Source organism: Lithobates pipiens, unplaced genomic scaffold (assembly GCF_037356315.1).
Source record: "Lithobates pipiens isolate NorthernLeopardFrog02 unplaced genomic scaffold, aLitPip1_a1.2 Scaffold_19, whole genome shotgun sequence".
In the NCBI taxonomy this organism is placed as follows: domain Eukaryota; kingdom Metazoa; phylum Chordata; class Amphibia; order Anura; family Ranidae; genus Lithobates; species Lithobates pipiens.
In genome coordinates this window covers 220,072,712-220,100,340 of record NW_027507764.1, presented here as the reverse complement: position 1 = coordinate 220,100,340, position 27,629 = coordinate 220,072,712, and the positions used below count along the sequence as shown (strand labels likewise).

General features: G+C 45.0%; 1 protein-coding gene across 6 annotated transcripts in view; it reads right to left on the bottom strand.

The window, feature by feature from the left end:
- The window catches only part of PDE1C (phosphodiesterase 1C), a 1,119,495-nt gene that overhangs the window by 26,622 nt on the left and 1,065,244 nt on the right, over positions 1-27,629 (bottom strand). Inside the window, exons 17-18 of one of the 6 annotated variants that reach the window (XM_077491703.1) lie at positions 6,839-6,916; positions 473-4,050 (exon numbers count right to left, since the gene is read on the bottom strand). The exons of 4 other annotated variants lie outside the window; for them this stretch is intronic. In XM_077491703.1, coding sequence (XP_077347829.1) covers positions 4,037-4,050; positions 6,839-6,916 — 92 coding nt within the window. In that variant the 3' untranslated portion in view covers positions 473-4,036. Of the gene's footprint in view, positions 1-472; positions 4,051-6,838; positions 6,917-27,629 lie in introns of those variants that run through there. One more of the 6 variants, XM_077491705.1, reaches the window with a different exon arrangement.

The window sequence follows — 27,629 nt, the reverse complement described above, 5'->3', positions numbered from 1 at the left end:
GATTGTCTCAGCTGCCCGGGACCCCCATCCTCAGCCAATTAAAAGAGAAAAGGGGCAGGGCGGGGTCCGCAGCTCTGTGTCTAAATGGACACAGGGAGCTGTGGCTTGGGATCAGGTGCCCCATAGCAAGTCTCTTGCTGTAGCGGCACTCGTCCAGAGGGAAGAGCCAGGAGAGTTGAAAAGGGACCCAAGCAGAGGAGGATTCGGGCTGCTCTTTGCAAAACCACTGCACAGGGCAGGTAAGTATAACATGTTTGTTATTTTTAACTAAAAAAAAAAAGTGACTGTACAATCACTTTAATTATGACACCTGCTACAGATTGCAACTAGAGTTATTTTTGAAAGCGTTGCAGGAATTGTAGATTTCCCGCAATACATTCTGGTGTGAACGGGCTCTTTTACTGAGATCTAAGTTCAGATGTATAAAGAAAACAACAAAAAGCACAAAATAAGCACATAACGTACAACATGGTGTCTATTAAAAACAAATTATATTTCAAAGTGAAAAATATAATAGTGCCAAACAATGCCAATCAACATCCTGCATGTTATCGCTAAAAAAAAATATTTTTGTCTATAAACAGATAAACATTATGTGAACCCGGCTTACATCACTATTTTAGCTTTTATTCTGTGTTCCAACATTTATATCTTTGATAATATTATAATAGGTTTAGTTAAGACAGCCAGCTAGAAGAAAAATTATGTGTAGAATTGTAAATGGTAAGTGTAGTTGTTCTGACATTCAGCGGAGTCTGTACGTTCAAACGAGAAACCAGGACAATAGAAAGATTTTTATTTTATTTTTATTTCCCCCTTTTTTTTCCTTAACATTCCATTGGGGGCTCGTCCATACTATGGCTGAAAAAGTGTGATGTCAATTTTGCCATTACCTGTCCTGTGAGACCAAAGCGAAAGAACAGCGCTGCTGAAGAAGGGCACAGCACTGGATCCATACTGGTCTCAGGTAAAGAGAGAGAAACAGCTAAACTTTTTTTTTTCCTTAATGTATTCAGGTAAAATAAACATTCTGGCTTTAGAACCACTCTAATGAATAAGTGCTATGTAACATCTATGGCTATTTTTTGTTGTAAAATAAACCGACAACAGTCAGCTTGACTAAAAATGCTTTGGGTCAGTCTCTCTATTTTTGTGTACTCTTTACAAGTTTGACAAAAGTTTGTAAAAAGTGCAGTAGGGCAACGGGGTAAAAATCCAGCAACCTCCAAGCTACAGTTGTCATGTACACATGGGCACAAAATTACTGCAACTGAAAGAGGTCAGACAAAAAGAAGTATTTCCTTTTTGTTTTTCGTTATTTTTTTAAATGTTTTACTGGGGTAATCTTATGTTTGCATCGGCCACGTTTGTGCATCCCAATATATAAGGCTGCAGCATCTTTACTTATAACTTCTAGTATTTTTTGAACGATGGAGTCCAAAAAAGACTTTTGTGATGTGGTACATTGTGGTAATGTATGTTGCAGGAGTTACCATACTGCAATGTCATTTTAAATGATACCCCAAGTAAATGCAGTTCTGACACACATGCTTTCAGTGCACCACAAAACACGATAATGAACTACCACGTAATTGGGTGCGCTTTATTGGAAAAAATGCTACATGTCCATTTTTTTATTTGTTCTTGTGAGTTGGTATCACATTAAAAATGAAAGGGCTGCCATATCCCAACACCCATTAATGCATGACTGAATGCACATGAACAGACAGGTCTGAATGCGTCTTTAATGGAATTTTTTTTAATATGCGATTTTATCAGTACAAATTGTGTCTGAATATATATCCATCAACAAATGAGAAATGTGTGTTCCTGAAACACTGTATACTCTGAAATATTAGAGCTAATAGAGAAAAGCAGTGCCTTAACCTGTAATATAAATCATTTTCTATAAATTTTCTGTTTAAAATATATACTTTACATATTTATCTAATTACATCACTGTTATTTTACTGTTCTATATTACTGTAAATATTGTTTAGGACTATACTCAACTTTTCAGTGATCAAACTATACAAAGAGCCCAAAAAAAGCACAACTACATAGGCCATGATCTGCTAAGAGGATATACAGACCAAGGCACATGCAGCGCTCTTTTAGGGCCATGCCAGATGGCAGAAACAGCAAAGTGGGGACACCACCTCCTCTAATGGATTTATTCCATGCTCACTGGTCCAAAATTTGGTAGAATCCAGCTCACTGTCAAAGAAGCAAGTTCTCACTGGTCCGGCCAGTAAGGTACTGAAAGTTTAATGGAAAATTCTGCATTTTTATTTGGGTGTGTGAAAGTGTCTCAATAAACGTGGCATGGTACACATCATTGACATTTGGCCTATGTTTTCTATATAATTTCTGTCATCATTATTTTTTTTCTAATGATTTCCATTATTTGATTTTTTTTTTTTTTTTTTTTCTTTTCTGGAATCCATGAAAGGATACATTCACCTTTGGTAGTATGTTACGTGTTACACCGTCCTGCACCTCTCTAATCCCCCACTGTGGCAATGGATGGAGGATTTTCTCCCTGTACCAACTGTCATAATTTTAACAGATCATGGCTGTGTGGGGCTCCACTCACACAGTCATGTCACTTTATTCACAGTGATCTACTGTCTTCCAGAAACAAAAAATAAATGCACTCTTTTTACCTGCACAAATACATACTGTATTTGTGCAGGTAAAAAGAGTGCATTTATTTTTTTCAAATGTCAACTTAGCCTTTAAAATGGGGTTATCTTGTCATATGTGTATATAGATACATTGACGATGCAATATATATATATATATATATATATATATATATAAAAAGCTATCTCATATACTTAGTAGCATAAGCTATATAATAGGGGAAAGAAACCTTGAGTGCTGTATCGTAAATTACTGTTTTGTAGGAGTCGGTGAATTAAGTACTGTCTTCTCTGCAAAAATTTTTACTTCTTCTAAAACATTTGATGACAGGCCCCAATGAATGTCAGAGAACACCAGAAGCTGTACTACATGCAGCAATGCCCATGAGTTGTCCTCAAGCAAAAGCTCTCCCAAAGCACGTGCAACATGGCTTCATTGTTTTTGTTTACTATGGGCAGTCATATTTTAAATTAATGATTCGGTAGAACTTAAATTCCCTTTTTGTAAAAAATAAAATAAAAATTACAGCAATTTTGATAAACATTTAAAAGGAAAAAAATATATATAAAACTAACAGAACCTGAAACTAACTTCAGTCATTATGTCCATTTTATCATCTTTGTCTTCATTCACTACAGTGCATTGGCAGAAGTATAAAGGTGAGATGCAGGAAAGATTTTGTTTCCAGCATGCTGTGTCATTAGAAACCAATATTTATGGAAGACCTTGAAATGATAACCAGTAAATGAGCCTAGAACAAGTTTCTACATTAAATTAGACATTACGTGATTTTTGTTTTTCCTTTTTTTTTTTTACTAAAGGTGTATCATGAAAAAATAAAATATAAGCCTTCGGCAATAAAATGAACTCTAACATATTTGTAGAACATAACAAAATACTAGAACAGACAGTGTTTTAACCCTGTGCAGTGTGCCAAGCCATAGTGAAGAACTTGAAACTGTGCATTTCTGTTTAAGTGCAGGATGAAAATCCTCTGGCTTGGCTTCAGCAACCTCATGCGTAAACATATGTTTTAGCTTCTGGGACACTTTAAATTAACTTTCCAAAATGATTTCTGTAGTGTAGGTTTCAAAATAAATTCCATGTGAGTAAATTTTGTTCACTGAAGGTTTTCTAATCCCAGACCTAATATTGTAATTAGCAATTACTTTAAGTTCCCCAAATATTTTGCCTGCAGTGTAAAAAGCCAAGTCATTTTATTCCACGAAGAAGGGGAAAAAAAAACAAAAAACTAGTCTTTCTCTGTAAAGTAATCAGTGGATGCCTTTGCTTATAAAGCTAATGCCTTTTGTTCCCAAGAGACTTGTCTTTGTGGAAGTAGGAACAGAATGAAGAAGCGCAGCTAAAATGATGACATTTATTGGCTCTTTTACTCTTCTTTATCTGGAAAATAAAAAGAAAAAAAAAGCAAGGGTCACTTTTGAGTTATTAGCTCCGTTGGTTGTCCTTCTGCAAAAAACAAAAAAATCTGTCGGGGAAGGAAACTGAGGTAGGTGTATGAAAAACCATAAGACGTGTGTTAAAGTATAGGACTATATGTAATACTGATAATGGTTTCATAAAGCAATTCCCCATGCAAACAGTTTAAAACACAGATACTTAATACATACATATAAGTAAGATTTTTTTGTAACATGTCAAAGGCACAGCTTTGTCAGGGACAGTTAAGGCTTTGTCTCTTCCTTAGCCTATAAATGTGAGAGGAGAAATAGCAGACCAGTGAGCTCTTGTATCGCTCTGCCCTCTCCTCCTATCAGCATTGTCCTTGCACTGCAGCACAGCTGATAGGCTTCTTGTGTTGCTTCACGTTATCCCAATCTAAGCACTGCCGTAGAGGGGCAGCAACTGGCTGATACCAAGCAAAATTCAGGTATTCTCACTGCTTGCATTAAAGATGGGTTTAGGGATGTATTACTGAATAAAGTGCTGCTATAATTTGTGTCGTATACATCTGCCTGGAATTCCATTTTAAGGGCTAGAGGAATGTTATATTTGGTATATGTAACACAGTTAAATAATTTAAGCTGGCAATACTGGATGGAAAGTTGTATAAGAGATACAGAGGTAGATTTACTAAGGGAGTATTATTGGCACTATATAAATCCTGTATAATAACAGTTTACGCATCATTTTACAATATAAGGGAGATTGTTTTGTTACAAATTAATAACGTAAAGCTACATTCACTTAAGTCATCAAATTCTTCAGCTGCAAGTTTTCAGCCTTAAAGCAGTTGTAAAGACAGAAGGTTTTTTTATCTTAATGCATTCTATGCAGCAGACCCCCCTCAGGCCCCTGAAACTTACCCGATGACCCTCTAGATCCAGCGATGTTGCAGGAGTGTAAGTGATTGTAAATAAGACTTTACAATCACTTTAAACATACATTTCTTTTCTTGGAAGGACCTCCAGGGAAAAAACTTTGCAACAGTCACAAAACTTTTTTTTTTGCTTAAAAAAAAATAAAAAAATATATAAATGTATACAGAGAGGCATGATGGCAAACATGGATGCCCAGAAGCATCGATATCTACCCAGGTATGCAGGTACAACTTATTTCTTTCATGGGAAAAATGTTGCAAATACATTTGTGTGGGTAAAGCCTGATGCAAAGAAGCATCGCTTAAGAGTATGCTGCATACAGCAATTTAAAGTTATGGTATGTAGCAACTGTAGATTCCTGGGTGTGGAAAAACACCCAGAATATTTTCAGCCTCTCACCATCTGTGTGCATGAGGAGTAAGTATCATTAATTATATGTAGCTTGGGTACTTGACTTGGATACTTCAGTGGAAACAATGTTTTTAGTAACACTTTGGAAAGATGGGGGTGACAATATAACAGTATGGCTGCATCAAAGTTACAGTAGTTTGATCGTAAGCCAACATCACATTTATTTGGCCCAAAGCAAACTATTCCACTATTTGACCACCATGTTCTTCTAAAAACTCTGCCAATAAAAGGTGATTAGGAATGAGTTTCAGACCTCGCTTCTGTTTAAGGAAGATTCTATGGTTCAGTGAAATTCTGAATTTATGACCTAAAATTTGCTCCAGAATCCAGATGAGTCTCTAACAACCAATAATCTGAAGTAATGGACAAGTCAGCACCCTCACTTTAAAAAGGTTGATTCCCAGCAGCTATAATGTCTGTGTGTGTGCTGGAGCTGGTTGGGAAATTTTACCACTCTGTGTGGGAGGGAGATGTGATAGAGCTGATTTCCAAAAACCAGGGAGTGCAAAATCTGGTGCAGCTGTGCATGGTAGCCAATCTGGTAGCTTCAAACTTCAGCTTGTTCAATTAAGCTTTGACAAAAAAAAACCTGATTGGTTTTTATACATAGCTGCACCAGATTTTGCACACTCCAGTTTTAGTAAATCAACTCCAATGGTATACTGTGGATTATAGTGTGTTGGGTGGGGTACATACCCTTGTGTGCACCCCTGTTACAGTTCCATAGACCTAACTGTCCCTTTTTGAGCCTCTGTGCCCATCCTTTGCATCCTTTTTTTTCTTTACTTTGAGTTTTATTAGGGTCTTTTTTTTTCTTTAGCCTTTTGCTATTTTACTTTCTGCTTATGTTAACATAAAATAGAATAGTGTGGGCTTTTATTTTGCATGGTTTGTATTTTCTGGGTGAGAGTAGTGGGGGCAAGCAGGACCTGCAAAAGATAGTGGTGGAAGGGCCACACAGGCTGAAGGTAGGGCATGTGTTCCATAACACTACATAAAGCTTTAATGCATCCCCCAAACCTGCTGAAAAGAAGAAGACTTACCGACTGCAGTTTTTGCCCTGTTGCAGAGCCACGGGTGTAGCTGGTATGCTACACTAATGAGAATGCTGTAGTTCCTGCTGTGCACTGTTGTTCCACCAAAGTGGCCCCACTATTGGGTGCAACCACATACTGCAAGAGGAATGCAGCATTCAACACGCCAAAAAATGTTGGATACTGGCAGCAGGTGGAAACACTAAAAAAATGGAAGGCAAGTATTGCTCTTGTTCTTTTACTAGTTTTTTTTTCCCTAGCAACAGGATAATTTTAAGTAAAAGGAGGCATTACTAAATCACATGGGGCTATGCTTATACTCTTGCATACCTTTCGCTATTCTTTGTGTAAATATATATTTATTTATTTGTGTATGTATCAATTTTCAGCAACCGCAAAGCCTACCTTTTTTATGGTGGCCAATTGCTATTGGTGATGAAGGGCATGGAGAGCTGCGCAACCCTGTTGTCACCAATCTGCTTTCTGTAAAAGTGAAATTACAAAAAAATATATATTGTCATGTACAGTCCCAGCAAAACAGGCAGATACTTGATAGAAATGTGAATAAAGATTCATAAATCCAGTTCATTTTATCAATTGTTCTGTTAACACAATAGCAACTTCTGCTAAATTAAACATTTTTAATTTGGATAGAGCAATGATTGATTAAAATTGTCAAGTTTTTTTTTTTATTGTTGTTTGTTTGTAATTGGCCTTTTCTGATTGGATGATGGGGAGATTGTGATGTTGCCTCCCCACCCATTTCTGGGGTTCAGCTTAAATGCAAATAAAATTTAAGGGAGAATTCTTTTTGAAATTAATGTTCTGGAGGTCCATTTAAGAGCGGAGCTTAACACATGAATGCTTGGCTTAATTAAACTGTATGTAAGCCCTAAAAATTAACTTATCCATCAGATGTAAAGAAAATGCTTCAAGTAATATATTTAACAGACCAAAAGGGATCAAACGGGATAAGTGCAAAAAATATGTGTTGATTCTGTTAAAAATGTTATCTCAATTTTCCTTATCTGTAATATACCTAACTCAACACAATGGCATTTCTTTATATATCATCTGTTATGCTATCTGTTGAACTTTTCAATAAAATATTTGAACGAGAATTTTTATTTATCTCAAGCAATTCTATTAGCCCTGCAAAGGTCACCTCTATGAACTAAAGAGCATCATATGTTATGAAATTGTTCAGATGGGTAGATGGGATTTAGTTCTGAGACACATGCTGTTCTAGGGTAATAACTAAACTCCTCTATATACACAATGTGTGAGCATTGTCACCCAAGGCCAGGAAATGTGTTGCCAGCAGCATTACCAGGTGAAAAAAGATAACAAATGCAGCCACCATGTCTATGTTTCGGTTTAAATACACTATGTTCTTTTCCAAACGGAATAGGTTTAACACTTTCACTGCCTTTGACATAAGACCTATGCTGGGAGCTGCAGGGGGTTTTACACACACTCCAGGCTGCTGCAGCAGTCTGGAATTCATGTAAATATTACAAGCTAATTGTTGGCTTTCAGATGGAAGTGATCCAGCATATGCCAATCAGTTGGTAGCTTTCCAGTCAGTAAGGTGCCTTTAAAAACTATAAACAGTGGCTTGGCTATAACTGAGCTAAGTTTTCCAAGGACTCAGGTGTAGGTAATCTGGACTTCTTGTTTTTAGCTCCAGAGTTTATATTTCCTCCATTTTATTGAGTCTATGAAACCATTCCTCTCTTTTGGAACCGTAGTCAAACGACAGTGACAGGGCAGCATTGATCATAAACTTTGCCAGGGATTTAAGGTAGCATATCTTAGGAATGGAGGGGTTATAGAGAAGGTATTGCCGAGGGGAAAATTTGATATCTTCCAAAGTAACTGCTAAAATATTCTCACATACTGTCTTCCAGAATGGTTGGATTTTGGAGCACATCCACCATACATCGTCCCTTCATCTTCACTACATAGCCAATAATTATTGGGAATCATGGTGCAGGAGTCAAAATTTTGTGTAGGGAAGCAGGGGTCCTATACCACTTGGTTTCTCAACCAGGGGGTACGCAGATTTCTCTGTCCCCCCGAGTCTTGCACACACACACAGTCCCCGGCGGCTTGCTGAAGCCTGTTGCATGGGACTGTGCTACCAACGGGGAAGCAGTCCGCCCCATGTGCAGTGGGGGTTGTGTCAGGTCCGGCAGCTGTCAAGGGTCCTGTCAATGGAATGCCCCCATCGTGTGCTGCCCGAAAGATGTTTCCCCTGCCAGGGCTGACCGACCAGGATGGCCCCATCTCCTCCCAGCTCCTCCCCCTCTTGCGCGCCTTCTGATGTCCTGCCTGCCATGTGTGTAGATGCCTGTTGTGGCTCCCTGAAAAAGAGGTGAGTCCTGCCTGCCTATTAGTGATGGACGAACTTCCGACGGGACGTTTCGCGAACGCGAAACGCGAACGGACACAAACGTTCGCGAAAACGACCGTTCGCCGCGGGCTCCATTGACTTCAATGGGAGGCGAATTTCGCAAACCTTTAGGTCGAATTTGCGGCCACGGGGTAATTATTAGGGGGTAGCACGTAGTCCCACCACCTGGACAATAGCATAATACATGTATGAGGTGAATTTGGGATCGATAACTACAAGCATTTTTTTTTTATTTGGGAAATTGTTCTGACAATTCAGGACTATGGAGCTAATGAAGGCAATGGAGGAGAGGGAAGGTCAGGGACCAGGGTAGGCAAACAAGAGGGTGCAGGAGATACAGAGCACTGACAGCAGCACCGTAATACAGAGCACTGACATCAGCACCGTGACATACAGCGCTGACAGCAGCTCCGTGACATACAGCGCTGACAGCAGCTCCGTGACATACAGCGCTGACAGCAGCTCCGTGACATACAGCGCTGACAGCAGCTCCGTGACATACAGCGCTGACAGCAGCTCCGTGACATACAGCGCTGACAGCAGCACCGTGACATACAGCGCTGACAGCAGCTCCGTGACATACAGCGCTGACAGCAGCTCCGTGACATACAGCGCTGACAGCAGCTCCGTGACATACAGCACTGACAGCAGCTCCGTGACATACAGCGCTGACAGCAGCTCCGTGACATACAGCGCTGACAGCAGCACCGTGACATACAGCGCTGACAGCAGCTCCGTGACATACAGCGCTGACAGCAGCTCCGTGACATACAGCGCTGACAGCAGCTCCGTGACATACAGCGCTGACAGCAGCTCCGTGACATACAGCGCTGACAGCAGCTCCGTGACATACAGCGCTGACAGCAGCTCCGTGACATACAGCGCTGACAGCAGCTCCGTGACATACAGCGCTGACAGCAGCTCCGTGACATACAGCGCTGACAGCAGCTCCGTGACATACAGCGCTGACAGCAGCACCGTAAGCAGCCCCAGGAGGAAGTCAGCACAGCACAGGGATGGTGTGATCCCCTCATAATAAGAACCCCCAGGAGGAAGTCAGCACAGCACAGGGATGGTGGGAGCCCCTCATAATAAGAACACCCAGGAGGAAGTCAGCACAGCACAGGGATGGTGGGAACCCCTCATAATAAGCAGCCCCAGTAGAAATATGACACCGCTCAACCTCTTCAAAGAGGAGGGTAGGGGCATATAGTACGGTGTGCTTTTTTGGGTCAGGGAAGTGAGCCAAATGAATTAAGAAGGTCTGTGTGCTTGATTCCAAAAATTGTTTATAGACATATACATGGTCTACTGATCACATGTGTTGAATTCCTCCGAGATCCATGCCTCATTCATTTTTAGAAATGTGAGGTAGTTAACACTGTGGTGAGCTAGGCGAGTACGCTTATCGGTCACAATCCCCCCTGCTGCGCTGAACGTCCTTTCGGACAGGACACTGGATGAGGGGCAAGCCAACAGTTCGATTGCAAATTGGGCAAGCTCTGGCCAGAGGTCAAGCCTGCCCACCCAGTAGTCTAGGGGTTCATCACTCCTCAGAGCGTCCACATCGGCCGTTAACCCAATGTAGTCGGACACCTGACGGTCTAGGCGTTCCCTGATGCTGGATCCGGATGACACCTGTCGATGGGTCGGCTGAAAGAATGACCTCATATCCGAAGTCACCAACACATCTTCAAACCGGCCTCTTCTTGCAGGCGCTGTTGGATTGGTACCCGCAAATCCTTCTCTGGGAGTGGGAATTGCTCCTCTGCCAGCGCACGCAAAAGCAGAATGCAGCATTTCTCGAAGCAAGGCCTGGAAGTGCTGCATTCTGACAGCCCTCTGCGACGGCGGTAACATTTCCGCCATTTTGTGTTTGTACCGGGGGTCTAAGTACGTTGCCACCCAGTACTGGTCCTTGACCCTCATGCTTTTTATACGGGGGTCCCTATTAAAACACTGGAGCATGAAGGCCCCCATTTGCACTAAAGTGGAAGCGGTGTGGTGGCCTGGCTCCTGCTCATCATCCAGGATAATGTCGTCCTCTTCATTCTCCTCTCCCCATCCTCGCACAACAGGGATCCCAGAAAGGTTTAAAGCATGCTCTTCTTGCTCCTGCTCATCCGCCCCGGCACCATCCTCCTCTGACTCCTCATCAGACTCCTGTTGTTGACTTGTCTCAGATAGAGTAGCCCCCCCTGGGAATTCATCCAGCATTGCGACTTCCTCATCTTCCCGCTCCTGCTCCTCCACAGCCTGATCAATGACACGACGCAATGCACGCTCCAGAAAGAAGGCATAAGGTACCATGTCACTGATGGCGCCATGGCTGCGACTGACCAGTTTGGTGATCTCCTCAAATGGCCGCAGAAGTCTGCATGTGTCGCGCATGAGCAGCCACTGGCGCGGTGAAAAAAAACCCAGCTCCCCAGAACCGTTTCTTTCGCAGAGTTCATACAGGTAGACGTTAACTGCACGTTTCTGCTGGAGCAGCCTATCAAGCATATAGAAGGTTGAGTTCCATCGCGTCGGGCAATCGCAAATAAGACGTCTGACCGGCAGATGGTGTCGCCGCTGAATGTCAGCAAGGCGAGCCATGGCCGTGTAAGATCTTCTGAAATGGGCCGAGATTTTCCTTGCCTGCCGCAAGATGTCCTGGACCCCAGGGTATTTGACAAGGAATCGCTGCACGACCAAGTTTAAGACGTGTGCCATGCACGGCACGTGCGTGATTTTGCCCTGTTTCAATGCGCTAAGCAGATTGGCACCGTTGTCACACACCACTTTACCAACTGTCAAATTGAGCGGTGTTAGCCACTCATCTGCCTGTGAACGCAAAGCTGAAAGGAGTGCCGGGCCAGTGTGGCTCTTTGCTTCCAGGCACAACAGACGCAGCACGGCATGGCAACGTCTCACCTGGCATGTGGAATAGGTTCTGGGGAGCTTGGGCGGTGCAGTGGAAGAGACGCTAGCAGCGGAAAAGGAGGAGGCAGCTGAGGAGGAGAGGGAGGAGGATGGAGTAGGAGGAGGAGAAGAAGAGTCAGGCCTGCATGCAATCCGTGGCGGTAAAACCAAATCTACACGGGTGCCACGGGTTACATGCTTGACGGCCGTCAGAAGGTTCACCCAGTGGGCAGTAAAACTGATATACCTTCCCTGCCCGTGTTTGCTAGACCACGTGTCTGTGGTCAGATGTATCTTGGCACCGACACTGTGTGCCAGAGATACATTCACTTGCCGCTGAACATGGCCATATAGCTCTGGGATGCCCTTCTCTGAGAAATACTTCCTTCCTGGGACCTTCCATTGTGGTGTTCCAATGGCCACAAATTTGCGAAAGGCCTCCGAGTCCACCAGTTTATATGGCAGTAGTTGGCGGGCTATGAGTTCTGACAAGCCAGCCGCCAACCGTTGGGCAAGAGGGTTATCCGGCGTCATCATTTTTTTACGCTCAAACATTAGGCCCACGGAAGCCTGCCTTTTTGCAGAAAAATGTGAGCTTGGCGTGATGGAAGGTGGAGTGGAGGACAATTGTGAGGAGAGAGGAGAAGGAGAAGTAGAAGACGAGGCTGGACGGTGAGAGCCTGCAGTGTGGCTTTGTGTGTTCCGTTGCTCCCACTGGGCTCGGTGATGGCTGCTCATGTGCCTTCTTAAGGCGGTCGTCCCTAGGTGAGTATTGGGCTTACCGCGACTAACGCGTTGACTGCAAAGATTGCAGATGGCAACGCTATTGTCAGCAGCGGACACGTTAAAAAAAGCCCACACTGCGGAGCCATGTGCCGGTGTCCTGGGAGCGCCAGATGTGACCGTACATGGTCGATGACTCGCTCCTGATACATTTGCAGTCTGCTTTGTCCCTGCTGTGCAATGTAAGTCATTGCTGCTTCTCCTCCCTATCTGCTGGTCCATATCTCCCTCTGAACTCCCCTCCTCTTCCTCTCTTGTGGGCACCCACGTGACATCACTAGACACGTCATCATCAACGTCACCTTCCCCACCGCTATAAGTAGAGTAGGCAGCAACACCGGGGACCAACCTCCTCCTTGGGCTGATCTGGGTACTGGCGTCAGACTGCTGAGTAGCGCTTGTTGCTACCTCCTCTTCCTGATCCAATACCAAGAGTGGCTGCGCATCAGAAATGTCCTCTTGATATGGATCGGAAAATAATTCCAGTGACTCAAGCGGAAGGTATGTGGTGGTGGTGGTGGTGGTCGTGTTGTTGGTGGTAGTGTCTTTGGGGGTGCACATAGCAGAGAGTGAAGAAGAGGGTGCAGATCGAGAGGATGAGGAGGGTGCAGAAGAGTAAGGCTGAGCGAGCCACTCAACCAAGTCTGGTGCATCCTTTAAAGTAATTGAACGCACCTTCTGCAACTTCCCACTTTGGCTCAAGCCTGTTGCTCCTGCCCTACCCCTACCACCCCTGCGGAAGGGCCTGCCTCTTCCTCTGCATGTCATTTTTTAAATGACCCTGTGACAAAACTCTTAGTCCCTATACCGCTGAAGGACTGCTGCAGTATAGGTGAGCGGTCAGCAGTGGTGCACGTCAACCCTATCTATTGTGGACCTATAGCGGTCCTTACAGAACAGCAGACTGTACCGCACTCAAGCCTATGTACCGTAGCACCCTATACCAAGTTACCAGTCCTTATAAGAACTTTTGTGGACCAAGCAGGTTGTGTATTAGTGTTTAGCAGACTGTACGTCAGTCCCTATACCGCTGAAGGACTGCTGCAGTATAGGGCAGCGGTCAGCAGTGGTGCACGTCAACCCTATCTATTGTGGACCGATAGCGGTCCTTACAGAACAGCAGACTGTACCGCACTCAAGCCTATGTACCGTAGCACCCTATACCAAGTTACCAGTCCTTATAAGAACTTTTGTGGAACAAGCAGGTTGTGTGTTAGTGATTAGCAGACTGTACGTCAGTCCCTATACCGCTGAAGGACTGCTGCAGTATAGGTGAGCGGTCAGCAGTGGTGCACGTCAACCCTATCTATTGTGGACCGATAGCGGTCCTTACAGAACAGCAGACTGTACCGCACTCAAGCCTATGTACCGTAGCACCCTATACCAAGTTACCAGTCCTTATAAGAACTTTTGTGGACCAAGCAGGTTGTGTATTAGTGTTTAGCAGACTGTACGTCAGTCCCTATACCGCTGAAGGACTGCTGCAGTATAGGGCAGCGGTCAGCAGTGGTGCACGTCAACCCTATCTATTGTGGACCGATAGCGGTCCTTACAGAACAGCAGACTGTACCGCACTCAAGCCTATGTACCGTAGCACCCTATACCAAGTTACCAGTCCTTATAAGAACTTTTGTGGACCAAGCAGGTTGTGTATTAGTGTTTAGCAGACTGTACGTCAGTCCCTATACCGCTGAAGGACTGCTGCAGTATAGGGCAGCGGTCAGCAGTGGTGCACGTCAACCCTATCTATTGTGGACCGATAGCGGTCCTTACAGAACAGCAGACTGTACCGCACTCAAGCCTATGTACCGTAGCACCCTATACCAAGTTACCAGTCCTTATAAGAACTTTTGTGGACCAAGCAGGTTGTGTATTAGTGTTTAGCAGACTGTACGTCAGTCCCTATACCGCTGAAGGACTGCTGCAGTATAGGGCAGCGGTCAGCAGTGGTGCACGTCAACCCTATCTATTGTGGACCGATAGCGGTCCTTACAGAACAGCAGACTGTACCGCACTCAAGCCTATGTACCGTAGCACCCTATACCAAGTTACCAGTCCTTATAAGAACTTTTGTGGAACAAGCAGGTTGTGTGTTAGTGATTAGCAGACTGTACGTCAGTCCCTATACCAATGAAGGACTGCTGCAGTATAGGGCAGCGGTCAGCAGTAGTGCACGGCAACCCTATGTATTGTGGACCGATAGCGGTCCTTACAGAACAGCAGACTGTAACGCACTCAGGCCTATGTACCGTAGCACCCTATACCAAGTTACCAGTCCTTATAAGAACTTTTGTGGACCAAGCAGGTTGTGTGTTAGTGATTAGCAGACTGTACGTCAGTCCCTATACCAATGAAGGACTGCTGCAGTATAGGGCAGCGGTCAGCAGTAGTGCACGGCAACCCTATGTATTGTGGACCGATAGCGGTCCTTACAGAACAGCAGACTGTAACGCACTCAGGCCTATGTACCGTAGCACCCTATACCAAGTTACCAGTCCTTATAAGAACTTTTGTGGACCAAGCAGGTTGTGTGTTAGTGATTAGCAGACTGTACGTCAGTCCCTATACCAATGAAGGACTGCTGCAGTATAGGGCAGCGGTCAGCAGTAGTGCACGGCAACCCTATGTATTGTGGACCGATAGCGGTCCTTACAGAACAGCAGACTGTACTGCACTCAGGCCTATGTACCGTAGCACCCTATACCAAGTTACCAGTCCTTATAAGAACTTTTGTGGACCAAGCAGGTTGTGTATTAGTGTTTAGCAGACTGTGCGTCAGTCCCTATACCGCTGAAGGACTGCTGCAGTATAGGGCAGCGGTCAGCAGTAGTGCACGGCAACCCTATGTATTGTGGACCGATAGCGGTCCTTACAGAACAGCAGACTGTAACGCACTCAGGCCTATGTACCGTAGCACCCTATACCAAGTTACCAGTCCTTATAAGAACTTTTGTGGACCAAGCAGGTTGTGTGTTAGTGATTAGCAGACTGTACGTCAGTCCCTATACCAATGAAGGACTGCTGCAGTATAGGGCAGCGGTCAGCAGTAGTGCACGGCAACCCTATGTATTGTGGACCGATAGCGGTCCTTACAGAACAGCAGACTGTAACGCACTCAGGCCTATGTACCGTAGCACCCTATACCAAGTTACCAGTCCTTATAAGAACTTTTGTGGACCAAGCAGGTTGTGTGTTAGTGATTAGCAGACTGTACGTCAGTCCCTATACCAATGAAGGACTGCTGCAGTATAGGGCAGCGGTCAGCAGTAGTGCACGGCAACCCTATGTATTGTGGACCGATAGCGGTCCTTACAGAACAGCAGACTGTAACGCACTCAGGCCTATGTACCGTAGCACCCTATACCAAGTTACCAGTCCTTATAAGAACTTTTGTGGACCAAGCAGGTTGTGTGTTAGTGATTAGCAGACTGTACGTCAGTCCCTATACCAATGAAGGACTGCTGCAGTATAGGGCAGCGGTCAGCAGTAGTGCACGGCAACCCTATGTATTGTGGACCGATAGCGGTCCTTACAGAACAGCAGACTGTACTGCACTCAGGCCTATGTACCGTAGCACCCTATACCAAGTTACCAGTCCTTATAAAAACTTTTGTGGACCAAGCAGGTTGTGTGTTAGTGTTTAGCAGACTGTGCGTCAGTCCCTATACCGCTGAAGGACTGCTGCAGTATAGGGCAGCGGTCAGCAGTAGTGCACGGCAACCCTATGTATTGTGGACCGATAGCGGTCCTTACAGAACAGCAGACTGTAACGCACTCAGGCCTATGTACCGTAGCACCCTATACCAAGTTACCAGTCCTTATAAGAACTTTTGTGGACCAAGCAGGTTGTGTGTTAGTGATTAGCAGACTGTACGTCAGTCCCTATACCAATGAAGGACTGCTGCAGTATAGGGCAGCGGTCAGCAGTAGTGCACGGCAACCCTATGTATTGTGGACCGATAGCGGTCCTTACAGAACAGCAGACTGTACTGCACTCAGGCCTATGTACCGTAGCACCCTATACCAAGTTACCAGTCCTTATAAGAACTTTTGTGGACCAAGCAGGTTGTGTGTTAGTGATTAGCAGACTGTACGTCAGTCCCTATACCAATGAAGGACTGCTGCAGTATAGGGCAGCGGTCAGCAGTAGTGCACGGCAACCCTATGTATTGTGGACCGATAGCGGTCCTTACAGAACAGCAGACTGTACTGCACTCAGGCCTATGTACCGTAGCACCCTATACCAAGTTACCAGTCCTTATAAGAACTTTTGTGGACCAAGCAGGTTGTGTATTAGTGTTTAGCAGACTGTGCGTCAGTCCCTATACCGCTGAAGGACTGCTGCAGTATAGGGCAGCGGTCAGCAGTAGTGCACGGCAACCCTATGTATTGTGGACCGATAGCGGTCCTTACAGAACAGCAGACTGTACCGCACCCAAGCCTATGTACCGTAGCACCCTAGACAGACCAAGTTACCAGTCCTGATAAAGAGCTTTGTGGAACAAGTGAGTTGTGAATGATTAGCAGACTGCAGCAGAAGGGCAGCAGTCAAGTATAATATTCTTTCTATATTTGGAAGAAAGAATATTATACGTGTACAAGCCTATTACCGTACCACTGATACCAGTCCTGAAAAGAACCTTTGTGGAACTAATAGTAACAGCAAGTCTTTAAAATTATCCTCACTGCCTGACACACTGCTTCCTGCCTGTCCCTATACAAATTGGCAAAAAAGAGTAGGCTGGAACGATTAGCTGGAACAGCTCTTTTGTGGACCTGATAGTAACAGCTAATGATGATGATGATGATGATGATGAAGAAAGACTAATCTGGCTGAGCTGTCCCTAAAATAGCAGCATACAGCGCTCTGTCCCTTTATCTAAACTGACAAAAGAAACTCAGGCTGCTGACCTAACACCTATACCAGTCCTGAAAAGAACTTTTGTGTACCAAATAGCTAGCGTTTTCTCTGTCCCTACTCCACACAGGATCCTTTCCCTACAGTGACAGAAGAAAGAATGTAAAATGGCCACCGGATCGGGTGTATTTATAGGTTAGGGGGAATGTCCAAGTGTCCATGAGCTGTCATGTCTCAATTGGTTGTCCTGTAACACATGATAAACGTGTCACGAAAGGTTAAAGTTCTTGTATACATTAAACACGTAAGTCCGCCGGGGCGAACGACGGAAAAAGGCGTTCGAACCCGCGGACGGCGAAAGTCGGAAATTCGCCGCGAAACGACCGCCGGGCGAACCGTTCGGCCATCACTACTGCCTATAGAACTACACATGTCAGCATGCCCAGCCATCAGTGCAGCCATCAGTGCCTCCTATGAGTGCCGCCTATCGGTGCCCATCACTTTCTCGAGACGAGTACTTAGGATTTTTTTTTTTTTTTAGACTCGCAGGGGTACTTTGCCGTAAAAAGGTTGAGAAACACTGCTGTACCATTTTGGTCCCTTTATACCCACCTTTCTGGGTTGCAAGGTTCAAGGAACCTTTATGTATAAAAGTACAAATGGATTCCTATTCAGAATCTGAGAGCTACCATGGTACTTGATTAGCTGAAAAATCCCTAAATGATGAGTATAGTGTTGAGATTAGATGTCACTGAGGGTTTTTTCTGCAACAAAGAGATTCTAGAACTGTAAGCCCTTGTACACATGGTCGGACATTCCGACAACCAAATCCGTCGGATTTTGTCCGAAACTGTTGCATACACACAGTCGGACAAAGTTGTCAGAAAATTTGATCGTACTTAACGTGATGACGTTATTTCGTTAGGACGGGACTACGTTCATACTAGTAGCCAATAGCTTTGGTTTAGGAATTTGATCTGAGCATGCGTGGCACTTTGTCCGATCAGAATTCTCTACACATGATCGGACAAAGTCCGATCGGATCATGTTGTCGGAAAATTTTATAGACAAGTTGGAAAACTTGGTCTGTCGGATGGAGACCATACACAGTCGGATTATCCGACAATACGGTCCGATCAGACACATTCCATTGGAATCTCCGACCGTGTGTACAAGGGCTTAGAGGTCTTGTGCCTGAATGTTAATGTTTCACTTCTGGTTAGAAAATGCTTTATCTATAAGTATGTCCAGTATGGAAGAGTGAGTGGGGGCAAGATATGCATTGAGAGTTTCCAGAAATAATAGTGTGCCCCTCCAAAAAGGTGAGAAGCTAAGACTATTTTATTACAGGTACTTCTATAATGCCACCCATTTACACAGTGCTTTACGAGGCCAGATCGGTAACAGAAAGTTATCTTTTATGCCTGGAATCCATATTAGAGCAAAGCGGAGTCAATAGGCTAAGCCAGTGTTTCTCAACTCCAGTCCTCAAGGCGCCCCAACAGGTCATGTTTTCAGGATTTCCATTATTTTGCACAGATGATTTGATCAGTTTCACTGCCCTAGTAATTACCACAGCCATTTCATCTGAGGGAAATTCTGAAAATATGACCTGTTGGGGTGCCTTGAGGACCGGAGATGAGAAACACTGGGCTAAGCAAAGGGGCTGAAAAAGACGCCTTAGCCATCTGAAGGAAAACCTCCAATGTCTGGTTGTTTAAGGGATGGGTATTAGACCAAGTTGAAATATGGGGAGGGTATATCCATGAAGCGTTCTCAAGCATTGAGGAATTATAAAATGTGCTAGGGTAACCCAGTCTTTAACCTTCTGGTGTAGGTTCCAATTTACTATGTAAGCTAAATGAGACACCTAGTATTAGCACTGAAGATCGCTCCAGAATTTTTTATTATTTCCAATGTAGTGGTATCAAGATAGAAGGTTCATCTAAGTTGAAAAATTCTAATGAGATCTTGCTCTCTTTTTTTTTTAAGGTGTGGTGGGAAGCAATGCCATTCTAGAGTAAATAAAAATGAAAAATGCTTTAGTAGTTTTGTTCTGTAGGTTTAAAATGGGTGAGATATGCTGGATCATCTTTTCCCATGGGGGAAAATAGTCCCAATCAAAGGCAAGAGAACAGTAATAGGTGAGAGATCAGTATATATGGTAATAGATGAGGTCAGTGCAAAATAATATGCTCCAAATGTTTGTCCCTTAGACCCCTTCCTATGCTTACCCAGCTCTTTTGCGAGGCACTGTAGGTCGAGTCTGAAAATTGCATAAGGGAGGCTGCTAGATAATATAGTCAGAAATCTAGGAGAGAGAACCCTCCTGCTGCTTTTAAACTACATAGTGTATAAAATGGAATTATAGGCCTATCAAAAGCGTTAGTAAGACGTCTAGGTATCGAAGCGCCTGAGCTTGCAATTAGAACAGTAACTTGGGACAGATGCGCTCCTACTCTAGTCTAGGTGCCATAATGTCAATTATTTAGGATGTGGGCAAGTTTATTGTAAAGTTTGAGACATCACCAAGTGTGAAGTTGCCTTAGGTAAAGAAATGGGGGATCTTGTGTAAAATAAGCAAAGCATTAGCGCAAACTGCAATTTTTTGGTTTCTATTCTTGGTTGGAATTCTCTGGATATTAGCATAATGTGGATTGTCACCAGGACAGATTCTAGTGAGAGGATAAATAAAAGTGGAGCTTATGAACATCCTTGGTGCGTGCCATTGTATAATTGAAGTGCTGCAGAAAGCTTCCATTTTACATGTCCTAGACTAGTGCCATAGAAGCCAATATCATTTTATGGCCCACCCCTAGACTCTTGGTAATTCACTCGAAATCTCAATGTACGGTCAAAAATTTTTTGGGTGTCAGCCAACAAGAGTAGTAGTTGAGATTTCAGGTTATTGGCTACATGAATGGGGAAAAGGGGTTTTAAACACATTATCCCTCGTTTCTCTGCTTGGCACAAAGCCACAATTTGGTATTGACATTTACTAAATATATCAGTCGATAACTAGTGCAACATCAGGGATCTTTACCTGATTTTGCTAAGACAGCTATGTGCTAAGTAATTTATGTCTCGTGAGGAGAAGAGCCCAAAGAGTTGAAATGTCCACAATAATACAGAGTAAAGCCGTGTACACACGATCATACAATCCGGTGGAAAAGTCCGGCGGACAATCCGCCCGTGTGTGGGCTCCGGTGGACTTTTTTTTTACCCAAAAGTTCGGCGGACTAAAAGTAGTTTTGCACATAAGTATGTCTGCCGGACTCGCATTTCGGCGGACAATACGGCCATGTGTGTGCTAGTCCGCCGTACTTTTGAAATGAACGGACTTTTCCCGCCTGGAGAAAAGTCCGCTCATTTTGAGCACGGCTCCAGGTAACCGGGACCAGCGAAGGAGGCGTCGCTGGCCCAGTCACCTGGTATGGAGTTAAAGGGGAAGCCCTACACCGAAAAAACGGCGTGGGGGTCCCCCTCTAGGTCCATATCAGACCCTTATCCGAGCACGCTACCCGGCCTGCCAGGGAAGGGGGTGGGGACGAGCGAGCGCCCCCCCTCTTCCTGAGCCGTACAAGGCTGTGTGCCCTCAACATGGGGGGTGCTTTGTCCCCATGTTGATGAGGACAAGGGCCTCTTCCCGACAACCCTGGCTGTTGGTTGTTGGGGTCTGCGGGTGGGGGGCTTATCGGAATCCATGAGCCCCTTTAATAAGGGGCCCCCGGATCCCGGGCCCCCAACCTATGTGAATGAGTATCGGGTACAATGTACTCCTACCCATTCACCTGTGAAAAAAAACACAACACACAAGGGTTAAAATAATTTATTGCACTGCTCCGGGGGTCTTCTTCCGTCTTCGGGGGTCTTCTCGCCGGACTCCTCCACTATCTTCTGCTAGCTCTTTTACTAGCGGAGGAGCCCGGCTTTCTTCTTCGCCGCCGCCCTCTTCTTCTGACTTTGGGGGTCTTGTCCCCCTCTTCGGTTCTTCTTGCCTGGCCTCCGCGCCTTCTTCTAGCTCTTTTACAAGCAGTGGCTTGGTCTTCTGTTGCCGTTTTCTCTTCTTCTGTTCTTCTCTTCTTGAGCTGTTGCCTCGTCTCTGTCTCTGGCCACAATGACAGGCACGCGGCCTGCAACGACTTATATAGGGGCATCGCCGGATGATGCCCCCGCCCATTATGATGTCCCAGTCCCAGAGGATGGGACTGTGACATCATAATGGGCGGGGACATCATCCGGCGATGTCCCTATATAAGTCGCTGCACGCCTGTCATTGTGGCCAGAGACAGCGACGAGGCAACGGCTCAAGAACAGAAGAACAGAAGACGGCAACAGAAGACCAGGCCACTGCTTTTAAAAGAGCTAGAAGAAGGCGCGGAGGCCAGGCAAGAGGAACCGAAGAGGGGAACAAGACCCCCGAAGAGGGGGACAGGAACCCCCAAAGTCGGAAGAAGCCCTTGTACACACGATCGGAGATTCCGACGGAATGTGTCCAATCGGAGCGTTTTGTTGGATATTTCGACTGTGTGTGGTCTGCATCGGACTGTTTCCATCGGAATATCCGTTGGACCAACTTTTCCAACTTGCCGGAAATATTTTCCGACAAAAATGCTCTGATCGGACATACTCCGATCATGTGTAGAGTATTCCGATTGGACAAAGTGCCACACATGCTCAGATGAAATTCCTACATCAAAGCTATTGGCTACTAGCCTGAACGTAGTCCCATCGTAACGAAATTACGTCCTCACGTTCTGAAAGATCGGATTTTCTGACAGCTTTGTCGGACCGTGTGTATGCAACAGTTTCGGACAAGATCCGTCGGACAAAATACGACGGATTTGTGTCTTCAAGTGTGTACAAGGGCGAAGACTCCCGGGCGGAGACGAAGAAGAAAGCTGGGCTCCTCCGCTAGAGCTAGCGGAAGATAGCGGAGGAGTCCGGCGATAAGACCCCCAAGACGGAAGACCCCCGGAGCAGTGCAATAAATAAATTTTAAACCTTGTGTGTTGTGTTTTTTTTTTTTTTTACATTTTCTTCACAGGTGAATGGGTAGCGGTTCATTGTACCCCATACTTATTCACATAGGGTGGGGGGCCGGAATCTGGGGCCCCCTTATTAAAGGGGGCTCCCGGATTCCGATAAGGCCCCCGCCCGCAGACCCCCGACAACCAACGGCCAGGGTTGTAGGGAAGATGCCCTTGTCCTCATCAACATGGGGACAAGGTGCTTTGGGGTGGGGGGCGCGCCCCCCACCCCAAAGCACCCCCCCATGTTGAGAGCACGTGGCCTGGTACGGCTCAGGAGGGGGGGGCGCTCGCTTGTCCCCACCCCCTTTCCTGACTGGCCGGGTAGTGTGCTTGGATAAGGGTCTGATATGGACCTAGAGTGGACCCCCACGTCGTTATTTCGGCATGGGGATTCCCCTTTAAGTCCATACCAGGTGACAGGGCCAGCGACGCTTCCTTCGCTGGTCCCAGCTTTCCTCCGTGTGTGTGGGCGAGTCCGTTCATTTCAAAAGTACGGCGGATAGTCCGGCGGACTAAGTCCGCCAGACCTAGTCCGCCGCAAAAGTACCGTATGTGGGCAGGTAGCTCGTTCGGAAAGTCCGGCGGACAGTCCACCAGATTAAGTCCGCCAGATAGTCTGATACGTGTGTACGCGGCATTAGTGATTCTTGGAATCCCTTATAATAAAGAAGAGTGAAGCCATCAAATCCTGGACTATTCCCCAGGAAAATAATTTTAATAGCTTGATTGATTTCTTGTAGTGTAATGTCTGCTTTAACATTCTGTAATATATCCTATGGAAGTGTGGGGACTTTAGCAGATTTTTTAAGTACTAATTTTTAGGCGTGGCCCGAACAATCCCCGGTTCGGTTTGTGGCCGAATTTTCATACATCGCAAAAGTTTGTAGGCGAATAACAACCCCTATTGAATGCTATGGGACTCGAACCGGAAAAAATCAAGTGCCAATTTTGAAGGCTTATATGCTAGTAATTGGGCATACAAAGGGTATGAGGGTCCAGGTACTGCTCTGGGGAACATGTATCAATGTAAAAAACATAATTTTTAAATGAGCAGTGATTTACTGATGTTTAACGTGAAACCATAAAAATTAAAACGCCCTTTAAATGTAGTGTGAGGATATCGGATGCTGATGCCATAGAGGTCTGCCAGTCCAAAAAAAAAAGCTAGAAGGAGCTCTGCAACAAGGACAAGAACAAAGAAAGGATGGCGCCCTCTAAGTGCAGCGTATACGGTAAAACCATTTATTTATAGGGTTTAAAAACATTTGAGTAGAATTAGGCCAGCATATCAGTAATAATGTTCTGTCATCCGCGCTTTCCTGGGTGTAAAGGGAGGTCGTGGACTGGAGGTCTTAGTCCTCTGTTATAGATCCTGTGTCCTCGTGTTCGTCCGGTGGTGCTATGCTACAGGTGTTCAGCACTTCCAGATAGTTGGAGCGCAGGAGAGGGACACTCCGTGATTCACGGCACAGCGTTGTTGACCTCACTTCCGGGAGCGATACAGGCAGGTGGTGCTCACGTTTGAAGCATGCGTGCTCCTTCGTCAGGCTTGGCTGGTGGCCATATTGGAAGTGGGAATATATACTTGGGGCTAGATAGTGATTGGGCAGAACGTTTTGTAACCATGGAAATTGTGTAAACATCAAATGGGGAACTAGGTCTGTGTGGCTAAGATTGGGGGGAAGGGGAGGGGCTTGAAAAGGACAGTAATAATATTGATATACTTGCAATTAGATACATGGTGCTCAAGGATATGTAGCTACTGAGAAATGGATACTTAGAAAAGGTATGTGAGGTACATATTCATTTTAATTTTTAGTTATTGATTTTTATGGACACTGAGCATGGGACTGCTTATGGGATGTTGCAAATAATAAATATTGAAATATATTTTCTAATAATCCATGGATTATCATCCTGTTAATTTCCCATTATATTTTTTAAAAAAAGACTCATTATGAATAAAATAAATGATAAAAGCATGTATAAAAAATTATGTATATGAAAAAAAAATATATATATATATGATCGTGGGATGGACGGATGGGGAGACTGATTTATATGTATGATTATGTATGTAATTGACTATATGCACCCATAATAGTGCATGTACCCCTGCGTGGGAAAGGGATGGGGGATGGAAGCCGGATGGACTTGGCGGGCTTATGTAAACCTTGGTGACATTATGGGAACAAGATTCTATACAACTATAGAAACAGTTGAAATATATAATAACATGTACCTAGATAAATTCTTAGGCGAATGCTAGAGCATGTAATGAGAAATACTAGAACGTATACAAGAACCAAAACGTGTACAAATTGGCAAATGGAAAACAAACAAGACCTATAATCTGCACCGGCTGACGAAATGTGCATTGCACTTAAGTTAAATTATATAATCATTATTTTAAAGAGGGAATTAAACAAATGGGAATGTGTAAGATGTGAGGGACTATATATAATTATATAAAATTATATTATAGCGGAACTTTCACTTTGATGCCCTCATTTAGGCCTCCTGGCAATAGTGTGTCTAATGTATAAATCCAATAGTTTTCTCGTTCACACAGTCGCTTTATAGCGTTCGGCGGTAGGGAGAGTATGTGCAGAAACACTTCAATGATTTAAAACCATGTGCTAGGACAGAAAAGTTCCTGGATCTTCACTCTAGGAGTCCCCAGAGAGCATGCATAGATTGCAGTTCCTCTGTCAGCTGACGGGCTTCTAAGTGTTTAGGTGATAAATCCCCCTCCTCCACTATAGGGAGGGTTGCATGTATACCGCGAAAGGCGGGGAGAGCCAAAGGGCACACTGGGGTAAGAAACAAAAAAGAGAGCCCTGTAAGGATTGACCTACTGCCTGCCCTGAGGACCTTGGGTTCTACATGGTCGCAGCTCTTTAAATAGCAGAGTTCCTTATGTGGCCTCTCGTCTCATCATCTTTCCAGCAAGTGGAGAGGATGACTTATTTTTTTCGAAATAAATATCTCGTGCCTTTAAAGTCCACCATATAGGGGATCTCCTTTTTTTTGTTGTTCTAACCATTTATTTATAGGGTTTAAAAACCCTGGCCCTGCGCGCCGAGGACTAACATTTTTTGAAAAGCATCACCCCTTCTCCACTTCTCCTCTCTTGTCCGACAAAAGCCTCAAAACTACATTTCCCTAAGGACTGTAACCTACCAGATTCTGAAAAGGCATTGTATAAACGCCTCTTTAAGGTGTCTTCAAGAGATTTCACCTTCTGCTCCCTCTGTGGGGATGGGATGAGTTAAAGACTTTCCCGTTATAAAAGGTGGTCAAGGAGGGTTGCCAACCAATAGTGATCCTTCTCCGTGATGCCACGTATTCTTTCGCAAGCTTTGAAGAATGAGGGAACCCATGCACTGCAAGTTTGCAGAGGCATGAGAAGCAGACTCCTCTGGGTCACTGAGGATTACAGTATCTGGAACTGCCTCCTCCCAGCCACGTACTACAGCCAAGGGTTCTGGGGATGGAAAACCACCTGGTTAGAGTTGATGTATGTCTTCCCCTGCTTCAGTGCCTCCTAAACTGCAAGAATCCTATTCTCCTCCTCCTCCTTCCCCGCCTGAGCCTGTCATTGTGCCAAACCTGGGTACCTGCTAAAGAAACAATGCACCACCAAATTGAACTGTGTAAGGGTGGCCATTATCGCACACCATCCTTCCTGGCTCAAGCTGTGGTGTAAACCACCTCTGGGCCTACCCCTGCAGAACTGCAGGGATCTCCGCTACAGTGTGGCTCATGTCCCCTACATAGACCAGCTGAAGCACTGCATGGCACCTTTTAGCCTAACTGATGGAATAACCCCTTGAAGGCATAAGAGGTACTGGTGGTTCTTAGGATGATCCAGCAGAGGAGTGCATGGAGGAGGAGGAGGGGGTGGAGCTGACAAGTCTTGCATCATCACCAGTAGCTGTATGGGGAAGTGGCAGAAAAACACTGTGGAGAGATAGGAGCTGGCAATTAGCCGACAGCTGAGAAACCAGCTTTGAGAAGTAAGGGCTGAGACCAGCCCTGACAGGTACAGCACATTCTATGAAATCACGGAAGGGGGCAGAATCCACCAGACAGAAAGGCAGAAGTTGTAAAACCAGCAGCTTTGACAAGCTTGAATTTAGACTCTGGGTATGTGGATGGCAGTGACTGCATTTTTTTTTTTCGCTGCAGCAGATAGGACAGAGACATTTTTCTACTATTGTCTACAGCTGGTGGTGTGCTACTGGTTAGACGTGCTACAAGGACCTTTGACATCCTTCGCTATACCATCATCCCTGTCATTGGAGGTGCTGAGCGAGAGAGGTGTAGTGGGGGTAGACCAGAAAGTTGAGGAGTGAGGAGGAGCAGAATTGTGTCCCTTTTGTTTCAGGTGCTCTTGCCAACAGGTTGAGTGATGGTAGATTAAATGCCCTCTCAAGCATGTTGTAACCAAATGGCTGGTGTTTTTGCCATGCTTAATCTGCTTCAGGCAACGTTTCCAAATTGCGGCAGTGCGATCAGCTGCACATGTGCTAAAAAAGGCCCAGACCGCTGAGCTGTGGGAAATGGGCCGGGAGATAACAGCTCCATAATCTGGTGGAAAAGGGTGGCTGCTCTCTACTCCTCCATGATGGCTGCCTTTTTGGGGGTTGTGCCTCATCCTCACTTTCCTCCTCTGTTCTATCTGCCACAAAAGTCCCTCATCATCATCATCCCTTCCATCCTCCTTATCACTGGAGCCAACTTGGCAATACGCTGTGGCTGAGGGAACATGAATGACAATTTGTTAACCAGTTTTTTCCCCTCTCTGTAGGCTCATGCTCCTACCTTCCACAACCTAAGAACCAGGATGTGAACCAAGTAATGGCTGTGTATAGTCAAGGAGCAAGTGGCTGATGCTGTTTTCAAATAACTCCGCTAACTCCTCCATGCCCGATGCTGGGGCTATGGCAGGATTAGCTCTGGACAACGAGGCAAAATACGCCACTCTGGCAGCTATAGTGGACTTCACACTAGTCTCTAGCCATGAAGAGGATGCAGATGGTTTAGTAAACCAGTCCACCACCTCCTCTGCATGCTGGAGCTGGATAGCATGGACAACATCAGTAAACAGAGGAAATGAGGATGGACCACATCTACCTTTGCCTGTGGACACAGAGGCTGCTGCCCCTTCACAGTGCCGCCTGAACATCTGCCTCTCCT